At 42.1% G+C, this 17,886-nt stretch overlaps 1 protein-coding gene across 3 annotated transcripts in view; it reads left to right on the top strand.

The window, feature by feature from the left end:
* Window positions 1-17,886, top strand: part of FANCD2 (FA complementation group D2) — a 47,881-nt gene that overhangs the window by 3,491 nt on the left and 26,504 nt on the right. For 2 of the 3 annotated variants that reach the window (XM_084531413.1, XM_084531414.1), the window contains exons 5-19: window positions 475-578; window positions 1,972-2,035; window positions 4,396-4,448; window positions 5,994-6,072; window positions 6,799-6,923; window positions 7,763-7,850; window positions 8,753-8,857; window positions 9,607-9,707; window positions 10,206-10,314; window positions 11,062-11,097; window positions 11,432-11,575; window positions 12,691-12,825; window positions 14,140-14,271; window positions 15,475-15,582; window positions 17,483-17,592. In XM_084531413.1, the coding sequence (XP_084387539.1) occupies window positions 475-578; window positions 1,972-2,035; window positions 4,396-4,448; window positions 5,994-6,072; window positions 6,799-6,923; window positions 7,763-7,850; window positions 8,753-8,857; window positions 9,607-9,707; window positions 10,206-10,314; window positions 11,062-11,097; window positions 11,432-11,575; window positions 12,691-12,825; window positions 14,140-14,271; window positions 15,475-15,582; window positions 17,483-17,592 (1,493 nt within the window). Of the gene's footprint in view, window positions 1-474; window positions 579-1,709; window positions 1,858-1,971; window positions 2,036-4,395; window positions 4,449-5,993; window positions 6,073-6,798; window positions 6,924-7,762; window positions 7,851-8,752; window positions 8,858-9,606; window positions 9,708-10,205; window positions 10,315-11,061; window positions 11,098-11,431; window positions 11,576-12,690; window positions 12,826-14,139; window positions 14,272-15,474; window positions 15,583-17,482; window positions 17,593-17,886 lie in introns of those variants that run through there. The other variant, XM_084531415.1, reaches the window with a different exon arrangement.

Here is a 17,886-nt window from a genome sequence, read left to right on the forward strand (position 1 = left end):
ACTCTTAGGAGAGCACAGTAGCTTGCTTAACTTTTCCAGTGGAAGCTTGGTTTTGTGTTAGCTGGGAGCTGGCAGTGTTAAAACTGTCAAGATTTGGTGCTCCTCTCCAGCAACAAACCCAGCATGAATGTCCTGAGGCCAGTGGTTTGAATCCTGCAAATGTTTTTGGATGCAGTTCTTGTCACGTTAAATGTTGCTGTCTCAGCTGAACAGGGAGGTGGGGAAAGCCAGGTTAAATCGAGGTGAAGTGAGACACTGTTGCTTTAGAATTATTTTGCAAACCAACCAGTGTTTGCTTTTGGTTGAGGCTACAGATTATCCAGCATTCCTTCTATGACAAATTCTAGCTCCCTGCCTAACTGGATAGGAAACCTCTCTCCTGTTTTCATCATCTGCTCACAAAGGGCATCCTGAAAGCCAGCAGTTGATGAGGGCATCTTCTCAGGAAGCGAATGATCTCTCTCTGCTTTGCAGGTTGTGAAGCAGTTTATCAGTGGATTGGAATCTCACATCAAGGACAGAAACCAGTTCAAGAACTGCCTTTTGCCATGCGCTCCCGTACGGACTGAGGGGTCAAGGTCAGGGAAAATGTATTTTTTGTTCTCCCTTTCAGTCAGAGCCGGTCTCTACTTAAAATGTTGTGCAACAGTGAGCGGAGTGGAGTGAAAAGCCATAGCTCCAGCTGGTAACAAGACCTGTGTCTTATGCAAAAGACCCCGTCATTCTTTGGTTTGAATGTTTTCCCCTTTCGGACACCTATGGAAAATGTCTTCTCTCTTACACAGCTGCTGATTTCAGGGCAAAGACAGCTGAAACATCCAGTTTGGTTTGACACTGAGAACCTCCAACCAGCATATAATGTCATTTATTTATTTATTTAATTCTTTTAACATGTAGGCTTTCATGTATCTTAGAGTATTTTATATTCTCACTCAGAAAATACAAGTATGAGATGGTGTGGTGGTTGTACTCAGCTGGGCAGCTGAGCTCCACCGCAACTGCTCTCTCACTCCCCCTCCTCAAAGGGAAGGGGGAGAGAATATGATGAAAAGGGCTCAGGGGTTGGGATAAGGATGGGGAGATCACTCAACAATTATTGTCAGGCTCAGCACAGGGAGATTAATGTAATTTATTACCTACTACTAACAAGCTAGAGCAGTGAGAAACCACAAGCAAACTAAAAATACATCCCCCCATCCACCCTGTTCCACCTCCTCCCCCGAAGCGGCACAGGGGAACGGGAATGGGGGCTGTGGTCGGTCCCTGACACTGCACTGCTCCTTCTGCCCCTGCTCCCCATGGGGTCCCTCCCATGGATGCCGTCCTTCCTGAACTGTGGGGGCTGCCCACAGGCTGCAGCTCTTCAGGACCTGCTCCCACACGGCTCTGTCCCACGGGGTCCATCCCCCAGGAGAAACTGCCCCAGCACGGGTCCCACACGGGTGGCAGCTCCCCCCACATCTACTGCACAGGGTTTTTTCCCCCCTTTCCTGATTCTGCTCTCACAGAGGCACAAACGACATCGCCATTCATTCATTCGTTCGTTGGCTTGGCTCTGGGCAGCAGCGTGTCCCTTTGGAGCCAGCTGAAACTGGCCCTTGTCTGATATGGGGCAGCTGCTGGACGCTTCTCACAGAGGCCACCCCTGCAGGCCCCCAGTATTAAAACCTTGCCCTGGAAAACCAATACAGACAGTTAGGATTGAAAGCTTTTAAAACCTAGCCATTAATTTTCATATTTCACTTCTAAAAGAATTCTCTTAGAAGTCTTGGAAGTGTCATTTCCTTGCAGTTACCTAGTAATGAGTATTTACTAACATCCCTGCTGTATTACCTACTGTTTTGGGGGCTGCCTTTGGTATACAAAGCAAATCATTGTGGTTTTTGTTTGTTTGGTTTTTAAAAGTACTGGAAAAAGTTACTTTGCTCTTCTCCTGTGCTTTTACTACAACTGTGGAATCTCATCTTGCAGGACTTTGGTGCACTCGTATTGTGAAAGCCTCATAAAAATGCTTCTTGGAATTAATATCTTACAGGTACGTACACCTTAGGTTTCTCTTTACAGTGGTGTTGATTTATTTTAGGATCCTTTTGTTTCTGTAAGTAGAGGATGAGCAGAACTGGTGGTGAGGCAGAGGAGGCTGCATCTGGAAGAGCGTCCGTTATAAATGAGTCGAGGCCAACTGTATGAGCCTCAGCAAGGCCACGGGCTGGGTCCTGTGTTTGGGACACGCCAGCCCCATGCAGTGCTCCAGGCTGGGGGCAGAGCGGCTGGAAAGCTGCCTGGAGGAAAGGGCTCTGTGGGTATTGGTGGGTAGCCTGCTGAACACCAGCCAGCAGTGTGCCCAGGTGGCCAAGAAGGCCCACAGCACCCTGGTTGTGTCAGGAGTAGTGCCAGGGAGGGGATCGTCCCCCTGTGCTCTGCTGTGGTGAGGCTGCACCTCAAATACTGTGTTCAGCTTTGGGCCCCTCGCTACAAGAAAGACGTTGAAGTGCTGGAGCATGTCCAGAGAAGGGCAGTAAAGCTGGTGAAGGGTCTAGAAAGCAAGTCTTATGAGGAATGACTGAGGGAGCTGAGGTTATGTAGCACAGAGAAAAGGAAGATCAGGGGAGACCTTACTGCTCTCTCCAGCTACCTCAGAGGAGGTTGTAGCAGGGTGGGGGTTGGTCTCTTTGCAACAAGCAACGGGACAAGAAGAAATGGCCTCAGGTTGCACCAGGGGAGGTTTAGATTGGATATTAGGAAAAAATTCTTCACAGAAGGGGTTGTGCAGCATGGGAACAGGCTGCCCAGGGAAGTGGTTGAGGCACCATCCCTAAGGGATGTGCTTTAGTGGTAGACTTGGTGGTGCTAGGTTAATAGATTGATGATCTTAAAAGATCTTGTCCAACCCAAATGATTTTATAATTTCTTTTTTCTTGAGGGACACAAAGATGCTTATGGCCTGCAGCACACGGCATGTCAGAAGAGGCAGCGGAAACTGTCCTTGTTTAGTCTTGAGAAAGTTAGGGGAGGTCTTGTGGTCTGCAGCTATCCAGTTGCATGGTGCAGAGAAAATAGAGACAGTCTTCTCAAAGGTGGGCTGGGGCAGGATGGGAGATGACAGTCAAGTAGAAGATGGGACATTCTGAAAGAATTTAACTACTTCCACTGTGGAGAATGTGGTTAAATCTTGGAGGTGTTTAAAAATGGACGAGACACTGAGCAATGTGATCTAATGATGACAGAGTTTTAAGCAGAGACTTGGAGCAGAGAACTCTGAATTTCCCTTCTAAGCCAAATTTTTCGATAATTAAATTACAGCCCTGAAGAAGCCTTACAAGGAACCAATCCATATGAAAAGACAGAGGCTCTCCCAAGATTTTCTTGGGTGTAGCAGGGAGCTCAGTTCACTCACCTCTTGTATCAGTCATCTCCCGTTCCTGCAGCTGCTAATGGCAGTTGCGGAAGAGGAAAAGGACAACGGGTATTTGCTCATCTTCTCTTCCTCTGCCTTGTCCTGGGGCAAGGAAGGGGAAAATGAATATATGGACTGTCCTTGTGCAAGAAATGTCCAGGCAATAAGACATGGTTCTCTTTTCATCCCCTTCTGTCTCTTCCTTTCCCATATGTGGCTCCAAAGACAACTCCTTTCAGCCCTACAGTGCAATTGAAGCTCCTGTTCTCCTGCCTTCCTGGGAGCTGGTACTCGTCCCCCATAAAAGAACCACACACATGAAGCAAAATGCGCTGCGGTGGTACTTAAATAGTACTTAACAGTTGTTGTTAAATAGTAAATAGTTGTGTTTGCAAAGCATTGCTGGTGGTAACAGGTTCTGTTAAGTTGTATAAAAGTTGCATCAACATGTATATGGAGCTGAAGATGACATATCTCACTAAGGCATGACAAACCTGAGAACAGCTGTGGATTTAAATCCTCTTATAATTAAATGTTTTTTCAAAGTTCGTATTTTAAGTACACTTTTTTTTTTTAGAATTGTATTTGGGCCAGGATTAAAGGGGGAAAAAGAATCAGCCTTGCTAGGGAAATGGCGAAATCGTGTAGGTAGTTTTCAAACCTATCTAAAGTTGATGCTTTAGATTCTTGTGTGGTGAAAAACGACTCAGATGGGTTGGACAGAGTTTGGCCCAGAGGAATTGTAAGTTCTGCTCACATGGTCTACTCCTGTTAAATTACATATGTAGCTTGCAGTTGTGTTTTTCACCTTGCAGGCTGTTTGTCTCCTCTCTGGCAACAGGGAAGAGATTTCTTTTACAGGAAATACTTTTCTTTGTTCTTTTGAGTCCTCTATTCCCTGTGTATTTCAGCTTCTGTGAAAAGTTAGTTTTGATGGCGATGCCACAGCAGAAGCAGTAAATCATCATCCTAAAGTTGTCTTTTTGCTTTCCTTCTAGCCTGCTGTCATAACGCTGTTGTTGGAAAAGATCCCTGAATTCTTTTTTGATGTGTGAGTATAAACTTTTCCCTCTAACTTGAAATGAAATTTCTTCATTTGAACAATTAGCAGCTGTTTGACTTCGACCATAATTTCCAACTTACCTAAAAGTATCTACTTAAAAAAAAAAAACACAACAAACTTTAAAAATATATAAATGGATGTCTGCACTGCTTTGCTGTTGTTGTTGTTTGTTTATTCATACATGTGTAAAATTATCTGTGGGGTACTATGCCTTTTATGTTGTGGGTGCATATAGCAGAAAACAAGCTAAAAGAAGCTTATATACAGACACACCTCACGATTCATTATGCTGTTGTTAGCTACTGGTACAAACTCTGGAAGTATTTCAGTAGAGTGTCCCAATATTTAAAAAGGATGAAAGTGACTGGCAGTGTTTTAGGTGGCTGTTAGATGCAAATAGACCCTCTTAAAAATGTAGTTCTGGTTTAAACAAGGAAAACAGAAAAAGTATTTGTACGGTATTTGTTTGGTGTTGAGTATCGAGCAGGATACAAATGCTGTACAGAGCTTGAGAAGTTGTTCCTCGCTGAAATCGTGTTAGAGGAGGGTTTAACACAGTGACAAGGACTGAATTGCTTTCACTGAAGAGCTCTAAAGAATCCTGGATGTAGAAATGACAAGCTGTTAATTGTGCTGTGAACCCTTTTTATTAAAAAACTCTTACTGACTTCGGAAGGGATGTTGTTACACTTGTTTCCTATCGAGCTGTATGAAGAGTGAAGTTTTTTTTTTCCATGCGTTAATGACCAGTTACAAATGGAAACAAAAAAGTAGAAAGAAATTCCTTTTGCAGTATAAGGAGGTTTTTAGGACAGTTTTTTGGAGATCTGGGTTGTTCAGCATGCTTGTAAATGAAAAAGGAAACAAAAAGTGAATTAACAGCCTATGGTAACAAGTTTTCAAGCTAATCTTATCTAAAAAGTAACTGAGGAAAGTGTAACCCCATGTTTCTAACTATGCAAGGCAGCAAACTTAAGCAGAAGTACTTTTTCAGGTCATGTATAGTTACCTTGCAGTTTCGGTATTGCAGAGTGCAGAGCCTTCTGCCTTGGGAATTTACTAAGCTGTGTATTGTTGGAGGCTGAGTGGAAACTCTGAGAAAAGATGGCCCTGTGCATCCTCTGGTACTCAAAACTTGTCCAAATGCATCTAATACTGACAGCAGCTGGGGATGAGGATACCAGGCTCAAAAGGAGATTTAGGCTAAGGCAGCGTAACCACACGTACGGCAGGACAGGAGACCTGAAGCGAGGCCATATGGCGTGTTTTGGGTTTTGTGCTGTAATTAGGGTGTTGCTGAGAGTGTATTAAAACATGCTGATAGTATCCCTGATTTGTGTGTCCAGCAAGTAAGAAGTCGGGGGTTCTTCCTTCGTGGTGCTAAAAGCTCTAGAGGTGTTAATGATATTTTCACAATGGGATTTTGATAGCTGGCTAATACGAATTGCATCTCATGGTCTTGCTGACCAGCAGCAAAGCCTTTGAGTCTGTCTGTGGATCTGACTAACTCGTGTTTCACTTCTGCTCTTTTAGTGTGGGTACGTTTGGAACGAATTTTCCCCGGCTCATTGTCAACCAGTTTAAATGGCTTGATGGTCTTCTTGACAGCCAGGTGGGTACTGATGGCACAACCCCCTGCGTGTTTCTCCAGTCAACTTCTGTAACACCTCCCAGGTGGGATGAGATCAGCTTTGATGCTAATGAGAACAGATGTTTCCTTATGCACATCCTGAAGGGGAGATGGTATTTAATTCTTGTTTGTTCTTTTCTTCGGTAACTTTTGGACATCCCATTTTATTTTCTTCTTGTCTTGTTCTAAGTGTCCTTTTACATAATTTTGTATCTGTACGTGTGTATCCACATGGGTGACCCCCTTTTAAAGCAGTCTCTAACAAGAAGTTACAGAAGTTACAGTCCCCTCCTGTTTACTTTTAACAAGAGGTACTGGATACTTGCAAGCACCTGGGGATGAATTCTCTGTTCTGGCTTTGATGGTTCTTTTCCTTCTTTCCCTTCTAAGTCAGCGGTCTCTGTGAGTTACTTTGTCCTGGAGGGCTGTTCCTAAGCAGAGTTGCAGAATGAACTGAATCAAGACCCAACTCTGGGAAGCTTGCTGTTGGGTTTCCCAGTTAGCTTCGCTCAGCAAGATAGTCGTATCTTACCTGTAAAATGCTGGTTTTCCTAAAAGTCTATGCAATGATTCCCTGCTTCAGTGGCACAATGAGTTAAGGGGCAGTTGGCATAAATCCAGGCTAATAACTTCCTGAGTGATCTTTCATGCGTAGTATTGTTGCCATTCCAATGAACGTGCACTTCACAAATGTTCCTTTTCCTGTAGGATCTTGTCAAGAAGTTAATGCAGATGCTTAGTGTGTCTCCTGTACCAATTCAGCATGATATTATCACCAGTTTACCTGAGATCCTGGAGGATTCCCAGCAAAGTGAAGTTGCCAGAGAGCTTGGGTACAGCTGATTCAGCACCCCCCCTATTCCCTCTCCTCCCTTTTTCTTGCTCTTAATAGAAAAAAAAAAATATCCTGTGTGAAAGTAGCTTGTACCAGCACTGACTAAAGCAGCACAATAGTTGTTTCTCTTAATGGTAACATTCAAGGACAACCAGCACTGGGTTAGGATGTGTGCTGTTATGCTCACATCATAGAGATGTCTAAATGCTCCAGAAGTGTCTTTATCTAAAAAAATAAAATAAAATTATTAAGTTCTTGAGTACATGGGTACGGCGCAGGTAGATTCCAGTTAAGCACTCATTACTTCTGCTGTGATTAGTCACTTGGTTATCACTATAGGCATCTTTGGATTTGTTTTGGATTCTGCCATGGTAAGAGACAGCATTGCTTTTATTAATTAAAAAAACACAACACACAACAAAATAAACATGTTCGTGAAGCAGAACCTTGTAGCTCTTTTATACACTTTTCTCAAGCATTTTTACTGACCCGAAGAACAGGATGACCTTACACCAGTAGATATCCTCCCAGGGAGCATCACATTAAGCTAGCCCTTATATCTGTCTTTTTTATGGTGTATTAATTTTCCACAATAATTTATTTTTTTGGTAGCCTTAGCCTATATTTAATTATACACATCTGTGTTTCTAGTTTGGGTCGTTACACAGTTCACTTACATTTATGCCAGTGCTAATTATCTTTTCACTCTGGTGTTTGTTATTTCAGCCAACCCCTGGTTGTACCCCTGGTACATTCTATTCCTGGTACCTTGTAGCTTTGTGTTCCCATTACATGGTTCTATTAAGATAATTTATTTTCTTTTTTCTTGTATATCAGCTGCTTACTAAAAGAGGGCAGGCGGCTGACGGTTCCGATTCTGGATGCTCTTTCTCGTTTGGATCTTGATGCAGAACTCCTTGCTGAGGTAAGTGCTGCTACTGAGTGGTCAGGCAGAATCTAGCCCCTTCATAGCAATATGACAGCAAGAGCTGTTTGGTCATTCAACATATGTTGCTATATATGACTTCTGTAGGCCTTCAGAAGTTCTGAGCTAGCTGGGATTGGAAAGGAATCTTGGAAACTAAAAATATTTTAAAAATATTTTTAGAAACATTATGAGGGATTCATTGACAAGCATACTCTGGCCGTTACAATATCCATTCAAAAGTTTCAGACAACTCTGTTTTAGAAAATGCAAAAGCATTTTGCCTTGCTGCAGTAAACATTTACCACCCATCTTAAACCCACTCATTGTCACTGTTTCTTTTTTTGAGGTACAGCGACCAGACTAGAGTGCTGTATTCTAAATAAAGGCAGGCTGGTGACTGCATCATCATATGACCATAGTTTTTCTTGGCCAAAAGAAAAGAGATCATGTGCCTTGGGTTTTCTGGGTATGCTGGATTGCTTTCAGTTAGGCTTCTAATGAACAGAATAACATTGGTTCATTTGAGTGCATTAAATGCTATTTTTCATAGTCCCCAAAGGCTACAGCTGTGTAACGTGCTAGATTCTTCCATGCTTTCCTCTTCTGAAAGCCATTTGAAAATGATGGAGCCAAGCTCTGCTTGGCAGTGCCAGGTGATACGTTAAGTGGCAGAGGCAACAAATTACAGTCTGGGAGGTTCAGGTTGGACATCTGGAAAATGGTTTGGGGTCTGGTCAAGTCTGATCAAGTCAAGGTCAGCCTGATCTAGTACTGGCAATATTCCTGCTCTGAGCAGAAGGCCACAGGAGAAACCTCAAACTATCCCTTCCCACCGACTTAATCCATGTATCTGTGAACCAGACTCTTAGTGCTGTGATCCAGCATTGCTCTCCCCTCAGGTGCAGCAGTCTGCCATGACCATTGTACCTTCTGTAAAACTGGAAGATTTGCCCGTGGTGGTAAAATTCATCCTTCATAACGTCAAGGCTGCTAACGCAGTAGAGGTACGGCATTTTCTCTATACTAAAGACCACTGAGTTTTATAATATAAGCTTTATAATATATTTTCAAGTACAGTTTTTAAAATTGCCAAGGATGAAAGCACATGTAGAAACTGTCTGTCCTTTGACATGGATTTGGTTGTGCCTTCAGGCATGAAAATTGAAACCTCCTCCTTTTTGCTGGCTGTTGCAGATTTTTCTCATTTGGTTTTAGAATTTTCATTTATATTTTTCTTCAGAGTTGAACACCTTAGAGAACTGAAAGTAATGAAATTATGCTGAGTTAAGCTCCTAAACTGAAGAACTGTTTGTGGCAACTTTAAGTCATTGAGTTTTATCTAAGAATTTTCATTGTACAGATCTTATAAGGGTTCTAAAATCCTGAAGTATCCAACAGACCTGGGATTGCAACTTGGTAATTCTCTTGTTTCCTCCACTGAGTTCTGCTCTAAATACTGTTCTAGAAACATTCCCAAAGTAGTGATTCTCCTGTTTAGAGGGCTGTTTTCATTTTCATATGTAAGAATCTTTTGGTTTTGAGAGTCATTTTATCAAACGAAACATACATTTTTGATTTGTTAAGATTTCTACATTTACATATTTGTACCTACGTATTTGTATTTACATATTTGAAACATACATGTTTGATTTGTAATTCTAGGGTTATTCTGTGAAATTTTTTCTTTTCCTTAGCCTTTTTTGTTTCTCCCTCATACATCAGAGTGATTTGTGCCAGGATTTGTGTTCTACAGGTGATTTCTGATCTTCGTAAGAACTTGGATCTGTCGTCATGTGTTCTGCCACTTCAGATTGTAGGGTCCCAGAAGAAGCTTAAAAGCCAAGTCCAAACCAGGTACTTGAGCATATTTACATGATTCTGCAGAGGTGAGGTGGGACAAGGTGACTTCAGCTCTTCTTTATTTGGTCTCTGAGGCATGCCTAGTTGCATACATGAGCCTAATTTATCTTAAGTAAAGGTGCTGACCTTTAAGACCCTTATTCCTTCCTGCTTGGCATTAGTGTAACACACTTGTCAATCCTTGCCCAGCCAGCTTCCCTGGCATTTATATAGCAGCTTTTGAGAAATGTCTGTCTTGGCATCCATGTCTGCAGGAGGGTACATGGCTTCGTTAGTGATGATACTGCTGCCAGTTCACCTGTTTTAACTTCCTTCCGGTATGTCTTTGATGGGTCTTGCGACCTCCACTTCCACCCTCTTCTGAAACTCCCTGTCCTCATCACAACATTCCCTCTAGAGAATTTCTGCTTTACATAACTGCCATTGCTGGTAACTGCCTTGTTCCTTTTACTACGGTATTTACAGAGGCTGAGTCTTTCTGATCATTTACAGTTCTTCCACGAGCCAAGTAACCACCAGCCAGAATTGTGTGAAGCTACTTTTTGATGCGATAAAGCTAGCTGTAAGATTTCAGAAAGATGTCTCTGAAGCTTGGATTAAGGTGAGTTGTGTGCTTTGGCCCTTGTTTCCTGATAGAATTCAACCTGTAGGTTGAGCCTGACAACAGGCTGACAGATGTGACATCAAAAGACAAATGTTAGCCCATCATTTTGCTGACACAGATTTAATTTTGTTCCAAATCAGGAGTACTTTTTAGGAGTCTGCTTTCTTCTTCAGTTTACTAATTTTCCAGTGCTTGCAAGCTGGCCACTAGGCTCCACTGTATAGACCCCAGATCTTGAAGTGTATAGTAAACCTGATTCTACGTGTTTACAACAGAATTTTGAAGAAAAAGTCTCAGCTTTTTTTTCAGTCAGCTAGTGAGCAAAAATGTTTACCCATCTACTGAGAATGACTTTTATGAAGCTTTAAGGTGCTTGAAAATATCTATCAGGATATCTGTATTGGCTGGCATTGTGGCTCATTGTAAACCATGAAACTTGTTCTCAGTCTTTGATTGCTCTGTACCTTAGGTTTGTGTGTGTGTTTGTTGTGTGTTTGTTTGTCATCTTTTGATAATGTCCGTACTGAATTTTCATGCCCATTTTTTGAGTGTCTTCTGGATTCTGTGCTGTTTGCAAGATCCAGTTTGCTGACTTTGATAGTTGTCCTGTTGTAGAGAAGAGAAATCCGTGAGCAGTATTTCTTTTGGTGTCTGCCTTTTTTGATTTGACTTCATGTAACACTCCTGGTTTTGAAATACAGGATTGTACTTTAATGTAACAGCATTCTTGTGTTTTGCTCTTAGGCTATTGAGAACACCACATCTGTGTCTGACCATAAGGTAATACTTCTGAGTAAATTCTGGGAGATTTTTCTAACCAAACCAGAAACTGCAAATAATGTTGTATGTAATGTTGCATCTGTCGGTATTTGACCTGTTGCTCCTATAACAGCCATCCATTTTCATTGTAACTCTTAGTTCATCCCTTCTAAATGTCAAGGGACAGAATTAACCTGCTTTGAATTTTTCTTGTGGGGCTGAGTTTTCTATAGTTGTGTCTCTTAGGAGTTTTTTGAGCTCTTGATTTTCTTAGTTTTGGCTTCAAGAAGCCTAGGCTGTCTGGACTGTTTCATATCTTGTCAGCATAATGATCGGTGCTTATTTCCTCAAAAAGGTTCTGGATCTGATAGTTTTGCTGCTAATCCATTCAACCAACACCAAGAACAGGAAGCAAGCTGAGAAGGTGCTGAGGAGCAAAATTCGGCTGGGCTGCATGCCAGAACAGCTGATGCAGAATGCCTTCCAGGATCATTCAATGGTCAGTGCTGCTTCTGCACCGGGACACCTTTTCTCCTTTATCCCTCTAATATCTTGTCAGATGATGATTTAACCCTGGACTGCATTATGTATGCTTACTCCTGAGGTTTCTTTTGGTCGCTGATCAATCTTACAAGGCACATGTCCTGTGTTGTAATGGTCTGTTTTAGTTTGTTTGTTATTTTAGAGATCAGAGTTCCTTTATTTTGGTGCAAAACCTCTCAGCCTTTATGTGGTCTAAGCCCAAGATCTCTACTGCATGTTCCTGACATGCTGTTGTCTCCCACAGTATTTTTATAAGTTCATATCTTTACATACACCGTTTTTTGAGCGCAATATTTTCTAGGTCTAGATATGTGTACATGTATATATGTATAGGCACATGTTTGGATAATACTATGAGAAAACTGAAAATATCTGAGAAATTGAGGTGAGTTTTCAGTTCTGAAAGATCTGAAAAACAGAACAGATCTGCAAAACTGAAGAGAAAACTAAAAACTGATACAGTGCTTCTTGTAGATATGGGGGAGCTGGTGAAAAACACTGTTGTGAGTTTAAAATAAACTAAACTATATTAATGCCTTAAGTGAAAACATCTATTCTGAATATAAGTGATTTGAATTCAATTTTTGTTTAACATCCTTCCACTTAATTTGTAAATGAGAGCTTGTTTAGAGGGGCTTTGACTGATTTATCTAAGTTTAAAAGGTAACTCAGAGTTTTCTGAAAACCTTGATGTGGCAGAGTCCTTCTGTTAAAGTGGTGCCAGAATCATTTCTGTCCTGGGGCTTTTATTTAGTGGTGTATAGTTATAAAGTGACTTCTGTGGTGTCACTGATCAGGGATATACTGCTGAGAACTCTGCAGCTTTGCAGATTGGCTTAACCAATCTGTAAATTCTTTGTGTGGAGAAAGTAGGAGAAACCCATTTAGGTGTGCCTCATCTGCTCTTGCTGCTCATTTGTGCTAGATAGGACAGCAAGAGAAGTCAGGAAAGCACTTACTAAAGTAGACAAAGCTTTTGGGATGAGCTGTAGCATCTCTTTAGAGACCTGAGAGTTGAAAATGAGCAGCAGCAATCTGCTCTCTAACGATGTCAGTATTTCTGTTTTTCAGGTTATCCGAGACTTCTTCCCTTCAATCCTACTACTTGCTCAGACATTTCTGCACGCTGCACACCCAGCCATAGTCTCCTTCGGCAGTTGCATGTACAAACAAGCTTTTGCAGTCTTTGACTCTTACTGCCAGCAGGTACAGTGTGATGGATTTGTTTTATTTGTGCTTGTTCACACTTTGTTCTGGAACGCATGCCCTGATCCTTCGGAGGAGGGGATTTGAGGCAGTTCAAAGCCTTTGAGAGAGGTCTATGCTGTGGAGTAGGCCAAGCAGAAGATGAAAAACCATTGCAATAAAAGACCATTGTGATGATCTTGTAGCTACCAGAGCCTTACTCAAGTGACTTGAGCACAGAAAGCCCTAAGAGGAGCCAGGAGCAAACTGGCAGGCCTCAGAGGTGACAGAATGAAAAATACTTGTGGAGCATAGGGGACTGTGCTTTTTTCCTTATCTCTTCTGTTTGATTTAATCACTTTGAGCCTCTTCTATTTAAAAAAGCCATTGTTATAGTTTGTATTGAAACACTTTCCTTGGAGAACTCACTGTGATGAAAAAGTCTACACAGCTTCCCCTCAGAGCTCTGACCAACTTGGACTTCTGCATATTCGGAAATAATTGCAGGCCAGACTTTGTTTATGAGTTCCAACACCCATGCTTACATCAGAAAGTCTGTGGTCTGAAAACAGCTCTGCATGAGCTTTTGAATGTATTTGCACTTTTTTGGCACAGTATATTTATAATTAGGGCTGTTTCCAACATTGCACCTGTATTACTTGGTATTGTAAATTTAAAAAATAAGCAACTGAGAAAAACCTGAAATGTGAAGATATTCACTGCTGTTTGCAGCAAATTAGGGAGTTTAGTAATATTTTTGAGATGTTACAAATATCAAAAGAGGATGGCTGTATTAACAATTAAGGACATAGGAAAGACCCAGAGCCCCAGACAGTGGATTGGGTTGGAGAGAGACCCATGTCTAGAAGCCAGGTGAAGTAAGGCAAATAAGAAGATTTTTGAAACAAAAACACCTGTTTTGAGCTGCTTTTGGTAACGAGGGTTGAGACATTGGAAATGCTGTAGTTAGAGGTGATGTCTTCCTGGGTAAGGTGCAACATTCCGTGTGCCTATGAAAATTGTATGGGTTTTTATTAATCTTATGTGATAGTAGCAAATAGAGGAAGCTGCAGGAATGTTAGCAGGCAGGCAGGAAAAGATTGGTGAAGAAAAGCTTTATCAAGTCATGGAAGCTTTTAGAACTGAATAAAACTCAGGCTGAAAGCCTGTATTGTGGATAGTGGGAATTAAAAAGCAAACTGAGAGGGGAGATGGAACAATATGGTTGAGTTTCAAGTTACTATCTGTACTTGATCAATATGTTTCATATGAGTAGAACAGGACAGATATTTTTCTGCTATTTCATTGCGGTTTCTCTGCTGTGTGTTTCCTCAGGAGGTTGTGAGTGCTTTGGTGACACACGTGTGCAGTGGGAACGAAGCAGAATTGGATATTGCTCTGGATATTCTCACTGATTTGGTGGTTGTGCACACATCCCTGCTGATGCGCTATGCCACCTTTGTGAAGGTATGTTTGTTTCTGTGGGAATACAACATTTCAGGACCCTTACAGTACTTGGCCTCAAATCCAGAATAGGTCAGTACTTCTCAGAAATAGCCCTAATGGAACAACCCATATTTGTAAAGCTATCTTTCTGAGAAATGCAGTGGTCAGAATGAAAAGGAACCTGCTATGGAAGGGTGAGCTGAAAGATTGGACTGTTTTTCTTTGAACACTTAAAATCACCACAGATGGGAGTGTCCAAGTGTGGTAGGGAGCACTTGCTCACACCTGACCTTGTTTGCATGTTCTTGCCCTGGCAGATTAGTGACAGATTATGGTTTCTGTGGGCCAATCTTCGATGCATTACCAAAGCCTGTATGTGAAAGGCATTAATAAATGTTCTGGCCAACCCTAAGGACCTACAGCGTGCCATGTTTGACATGTACCATGTAGGTGGTTGAGACAGTAGCCATTTACCTGTAAAAAGATCTGTAGAGCAGCAGATGCCTGGCATGTTTCACACAGAGCTGGAGACTCTTCTGCACAGAGAGAACATACAGATCCTAGCACAAATTTTCTCTCCTAATTGCTATTTTTTAATGTTGAAACTGGGTGAATTTTCTCAGGGGTGGCAAAAAGGGTTATATAATCCTGCTGTCATCCTTGTCAAACTCAGTGCCTGGTTCTAAATCCTGCTCGAGGTTGACCAGTTCTAGGAGAAAAACAATGTTAGCAAAATGTTTTGTCAGTGTTAGAAAAGCCAGCATTGCTCTGGAAAATGGCTTGACTATTTTCACTTAAGCACCAGAAGAAGAAATAGCTGAAGATGCCAGTCAACAGAGAAGACTTACCCCTAAATTGTTAAAGGTTTGCCTATTACAGTGCTTGTGTTGGAAATATTAGCAAAAAAAAAAAAATGTTCATTGTGTCAAATACTTTGAACACTGTGAAGAAATATGTAATAGAAGCTAAACAGCTGTCGCTAATGGGATCGGAGCACTCCCAAAATGCTTGTAGTAGCCAGCTTGTTCTTCCCATGCAGCTTCTGATAGAGTGGACTCTAATATTTAAGGCCAGAGCAATAGCTCTGCATTTATGTTTATTTCATTTGAATGTGGATTTTTCATACCTGTACCAAAATGGCAAAGTTAATCTGCTTCCCTGCGACTGGGATCTGGAAAGGCCTTCTTGACATATCTGAGCTAGTTTGTGGCTTCTCTCTTACAGACCATTTTAGACTCTACACAGAAACTGAATCCGTGCCAGATCCGGAAGCTTTTCTACATTCTCAGCACACTTGCTTTCAGCCAGAGACAGGAAGGAAGCTATATTCAGGTAAGGAGGGACACAACAAAAAGGAGTTCAGCTGCACCTTGGTCCTTTGGCTAGGCTAAATTCTAGTGGTTATATTGCACAAATAGCGGCCTCGTTTATAAACAGCAGTTGGTGTCAAGATGTCCTTCAGCTTAGACTCTATTCTATGCAGACTAGGTTGCGGCTCCAGAATTTCCTATCCTGTATAGCAATGCTAGCAAGGAAATACAGAGGCTGTATCTGTCCTGGAAATGCCCTCTTTTCTCACATCTAAGAAAGGCAGAGTTGGTAGAAATGTCGGTGGAAGGGGACTGATGTCAGTCTCTGATCTAACCTGCCAGTGGAAGTGGGACTGTCACCAGCATGAGATCAGGTTGCCTGTGGCTTTATCTAGCTGAACCTTGAAGATGTGCAGAAGGGTAGATTTGGAGCATCTTTCTCAAGCTTTGTTTCTCATGCATTTGGAAGCATTCAGAAAGCACAGTTCAGCTTCTTTCCCCAAGGCGCTCATCTTAATTTAGGTGGTTGATGTTTATATGTCAGAGATGACAAAGGCTCTCGTGTTAACAGAACTAAACCCCACAGAACAGAAGATTCTACTGCAATGCTGTAGACTTCATACCTCATGTGTTTATACAAGAGGCACAAAAGAAGCTATCAAACCTTTTAGGAACCTGCTTTGGCAGCGGGGTTGGACTCGATCTCTTGAGGTTCCTTCCAACCCCTACAATTCTGTGATTCTGTGAAACCTCTTCTGTCTAAGTTCATATTTGTTTTACAGAGGATACCTTGTATCACTCTATTGCAGCATAACAGTGGTGATATCAGGTACCTGGGTCTGAATTTGTACCCATTTGCACCAGCACCGCACAGGTCATCCCAGAGGCATATTGCCTAGGGAAGGTCAAGAAAAGATGGCATAGCCGTGGACTCCCCGTTTCTCTGCTACCGGTTTGATCTTGTTGGCACTGGTTCTTTGCATAATTTACACCTTAAGTCTTTATCTCCCCTGTCTCAAGAATATAATTTTTGCATACTGAGCACCTCTGTATGGGCCTGACCCCTCCTTTGCAGAACCACCATGGGCAGTTAATAAGCATCAAGACAAGCGGGGCTGTTCTGATTGCATAAAATTTTCTGGTGGCCTGTGAGTTCTTTGCTGCTTTTATGAAACTGCTTCTGAGTTGTCTCACATACTCGGTTCCAGTCTGAGAGTGCTCCTTGTCAGAACAGGGATGCTGTGTGCTTTCATTGTCGGGAGACCTCTTAAGTCTATCCTTAGTAGTCCAGAATTCTTCCAAGGTGTTTGTGCCTCTTTTGGGAAAATGCAGTTGATCAGCTGCTTTGACACAACTGTTAAAATAGAGCACACTGTGTTGAGACCTGCTGTGTGGTCATGTTGCTTCTGCAGAGGAGCCCTTACAGCTGCGCAGGCATGCTTTCCCAGGGGACAAGGGAGGCAGCTGGAGGAATGCCTCAGTCCCAGGTGTCTGTGCTGTTTCCTCGAACTCTCTTTGGACCTTCCCCCAAGAACTGCTCTATCCCTGAGCCTCCTGCAGCTGGCAGCGTTTCAGAGGGCAGCTATGCAGCTACAATGTGTATGTGAAGACCATCTATTCTTTTCTTTTTGAATATATATTCTTCTATTAGTTATAGATGAAATCTGGACACGTTCAGTACAGTAACTAGAGCAAAGCCAAAGCAAATCACTTTTAATCCTTTCTGCAGCCTTACCTAGAGTTTTGACCAGTGTGCTCATAATAAAGGAAATTACAGGATGTACGTTCATTCTACAACACTGTAATCCCAGTAAACCATTTCTGTGCAGCCTTTGGAGATGACATTAGGTGCAGATGCTGATAGGGCTGAATGATGCCCATAAGTACCTCTGTGGTGACATAGGCTGTGTCTGTCTTTTTAGGATGATATGCACATGGTGATCAGGAAATGGCTCTCCAGCACTGTTCCCAACCACAAACAAATGGGGATTATTGGTGCTGTTACCATGATAGGCAGCGTGGCATTGAAAAGGTGAGAAGAAATGTACAAAGATGAATTTAACATGCTTTAAGACTACCTGGAGTGGGACGAATAACGTGGGGGAGAGCAAATGTCTTCTAGCTCATGCACATCTCTGTCAAATCCAATAACTTCGAAATCTTTCCTGAAAATTGCAGCATTTGATGTTGCAACCTGCTTAAATCTCCACTGCAAATCTTGAAGGCATCCTGAATTTCTTGTTAGTGCTTACTCATGGGGGCCTTGACTAGCACCAGCAAGATCTAGTGCTTAGAAAAAAGAAAAAGCTGTGGTGGACAGACTACA

The sequence above is a fragment of the Aythya ferina genome, assembly GCF_964211825.1.
Source record: "Aythya ferina genome assembly, chromosome: 10".
Taxonomy (NCBI): Eukaryota; Metazoa; Chordata; class Aves; order Anseriformes; family Anatidae; genus Aythya; species Aythya ferina.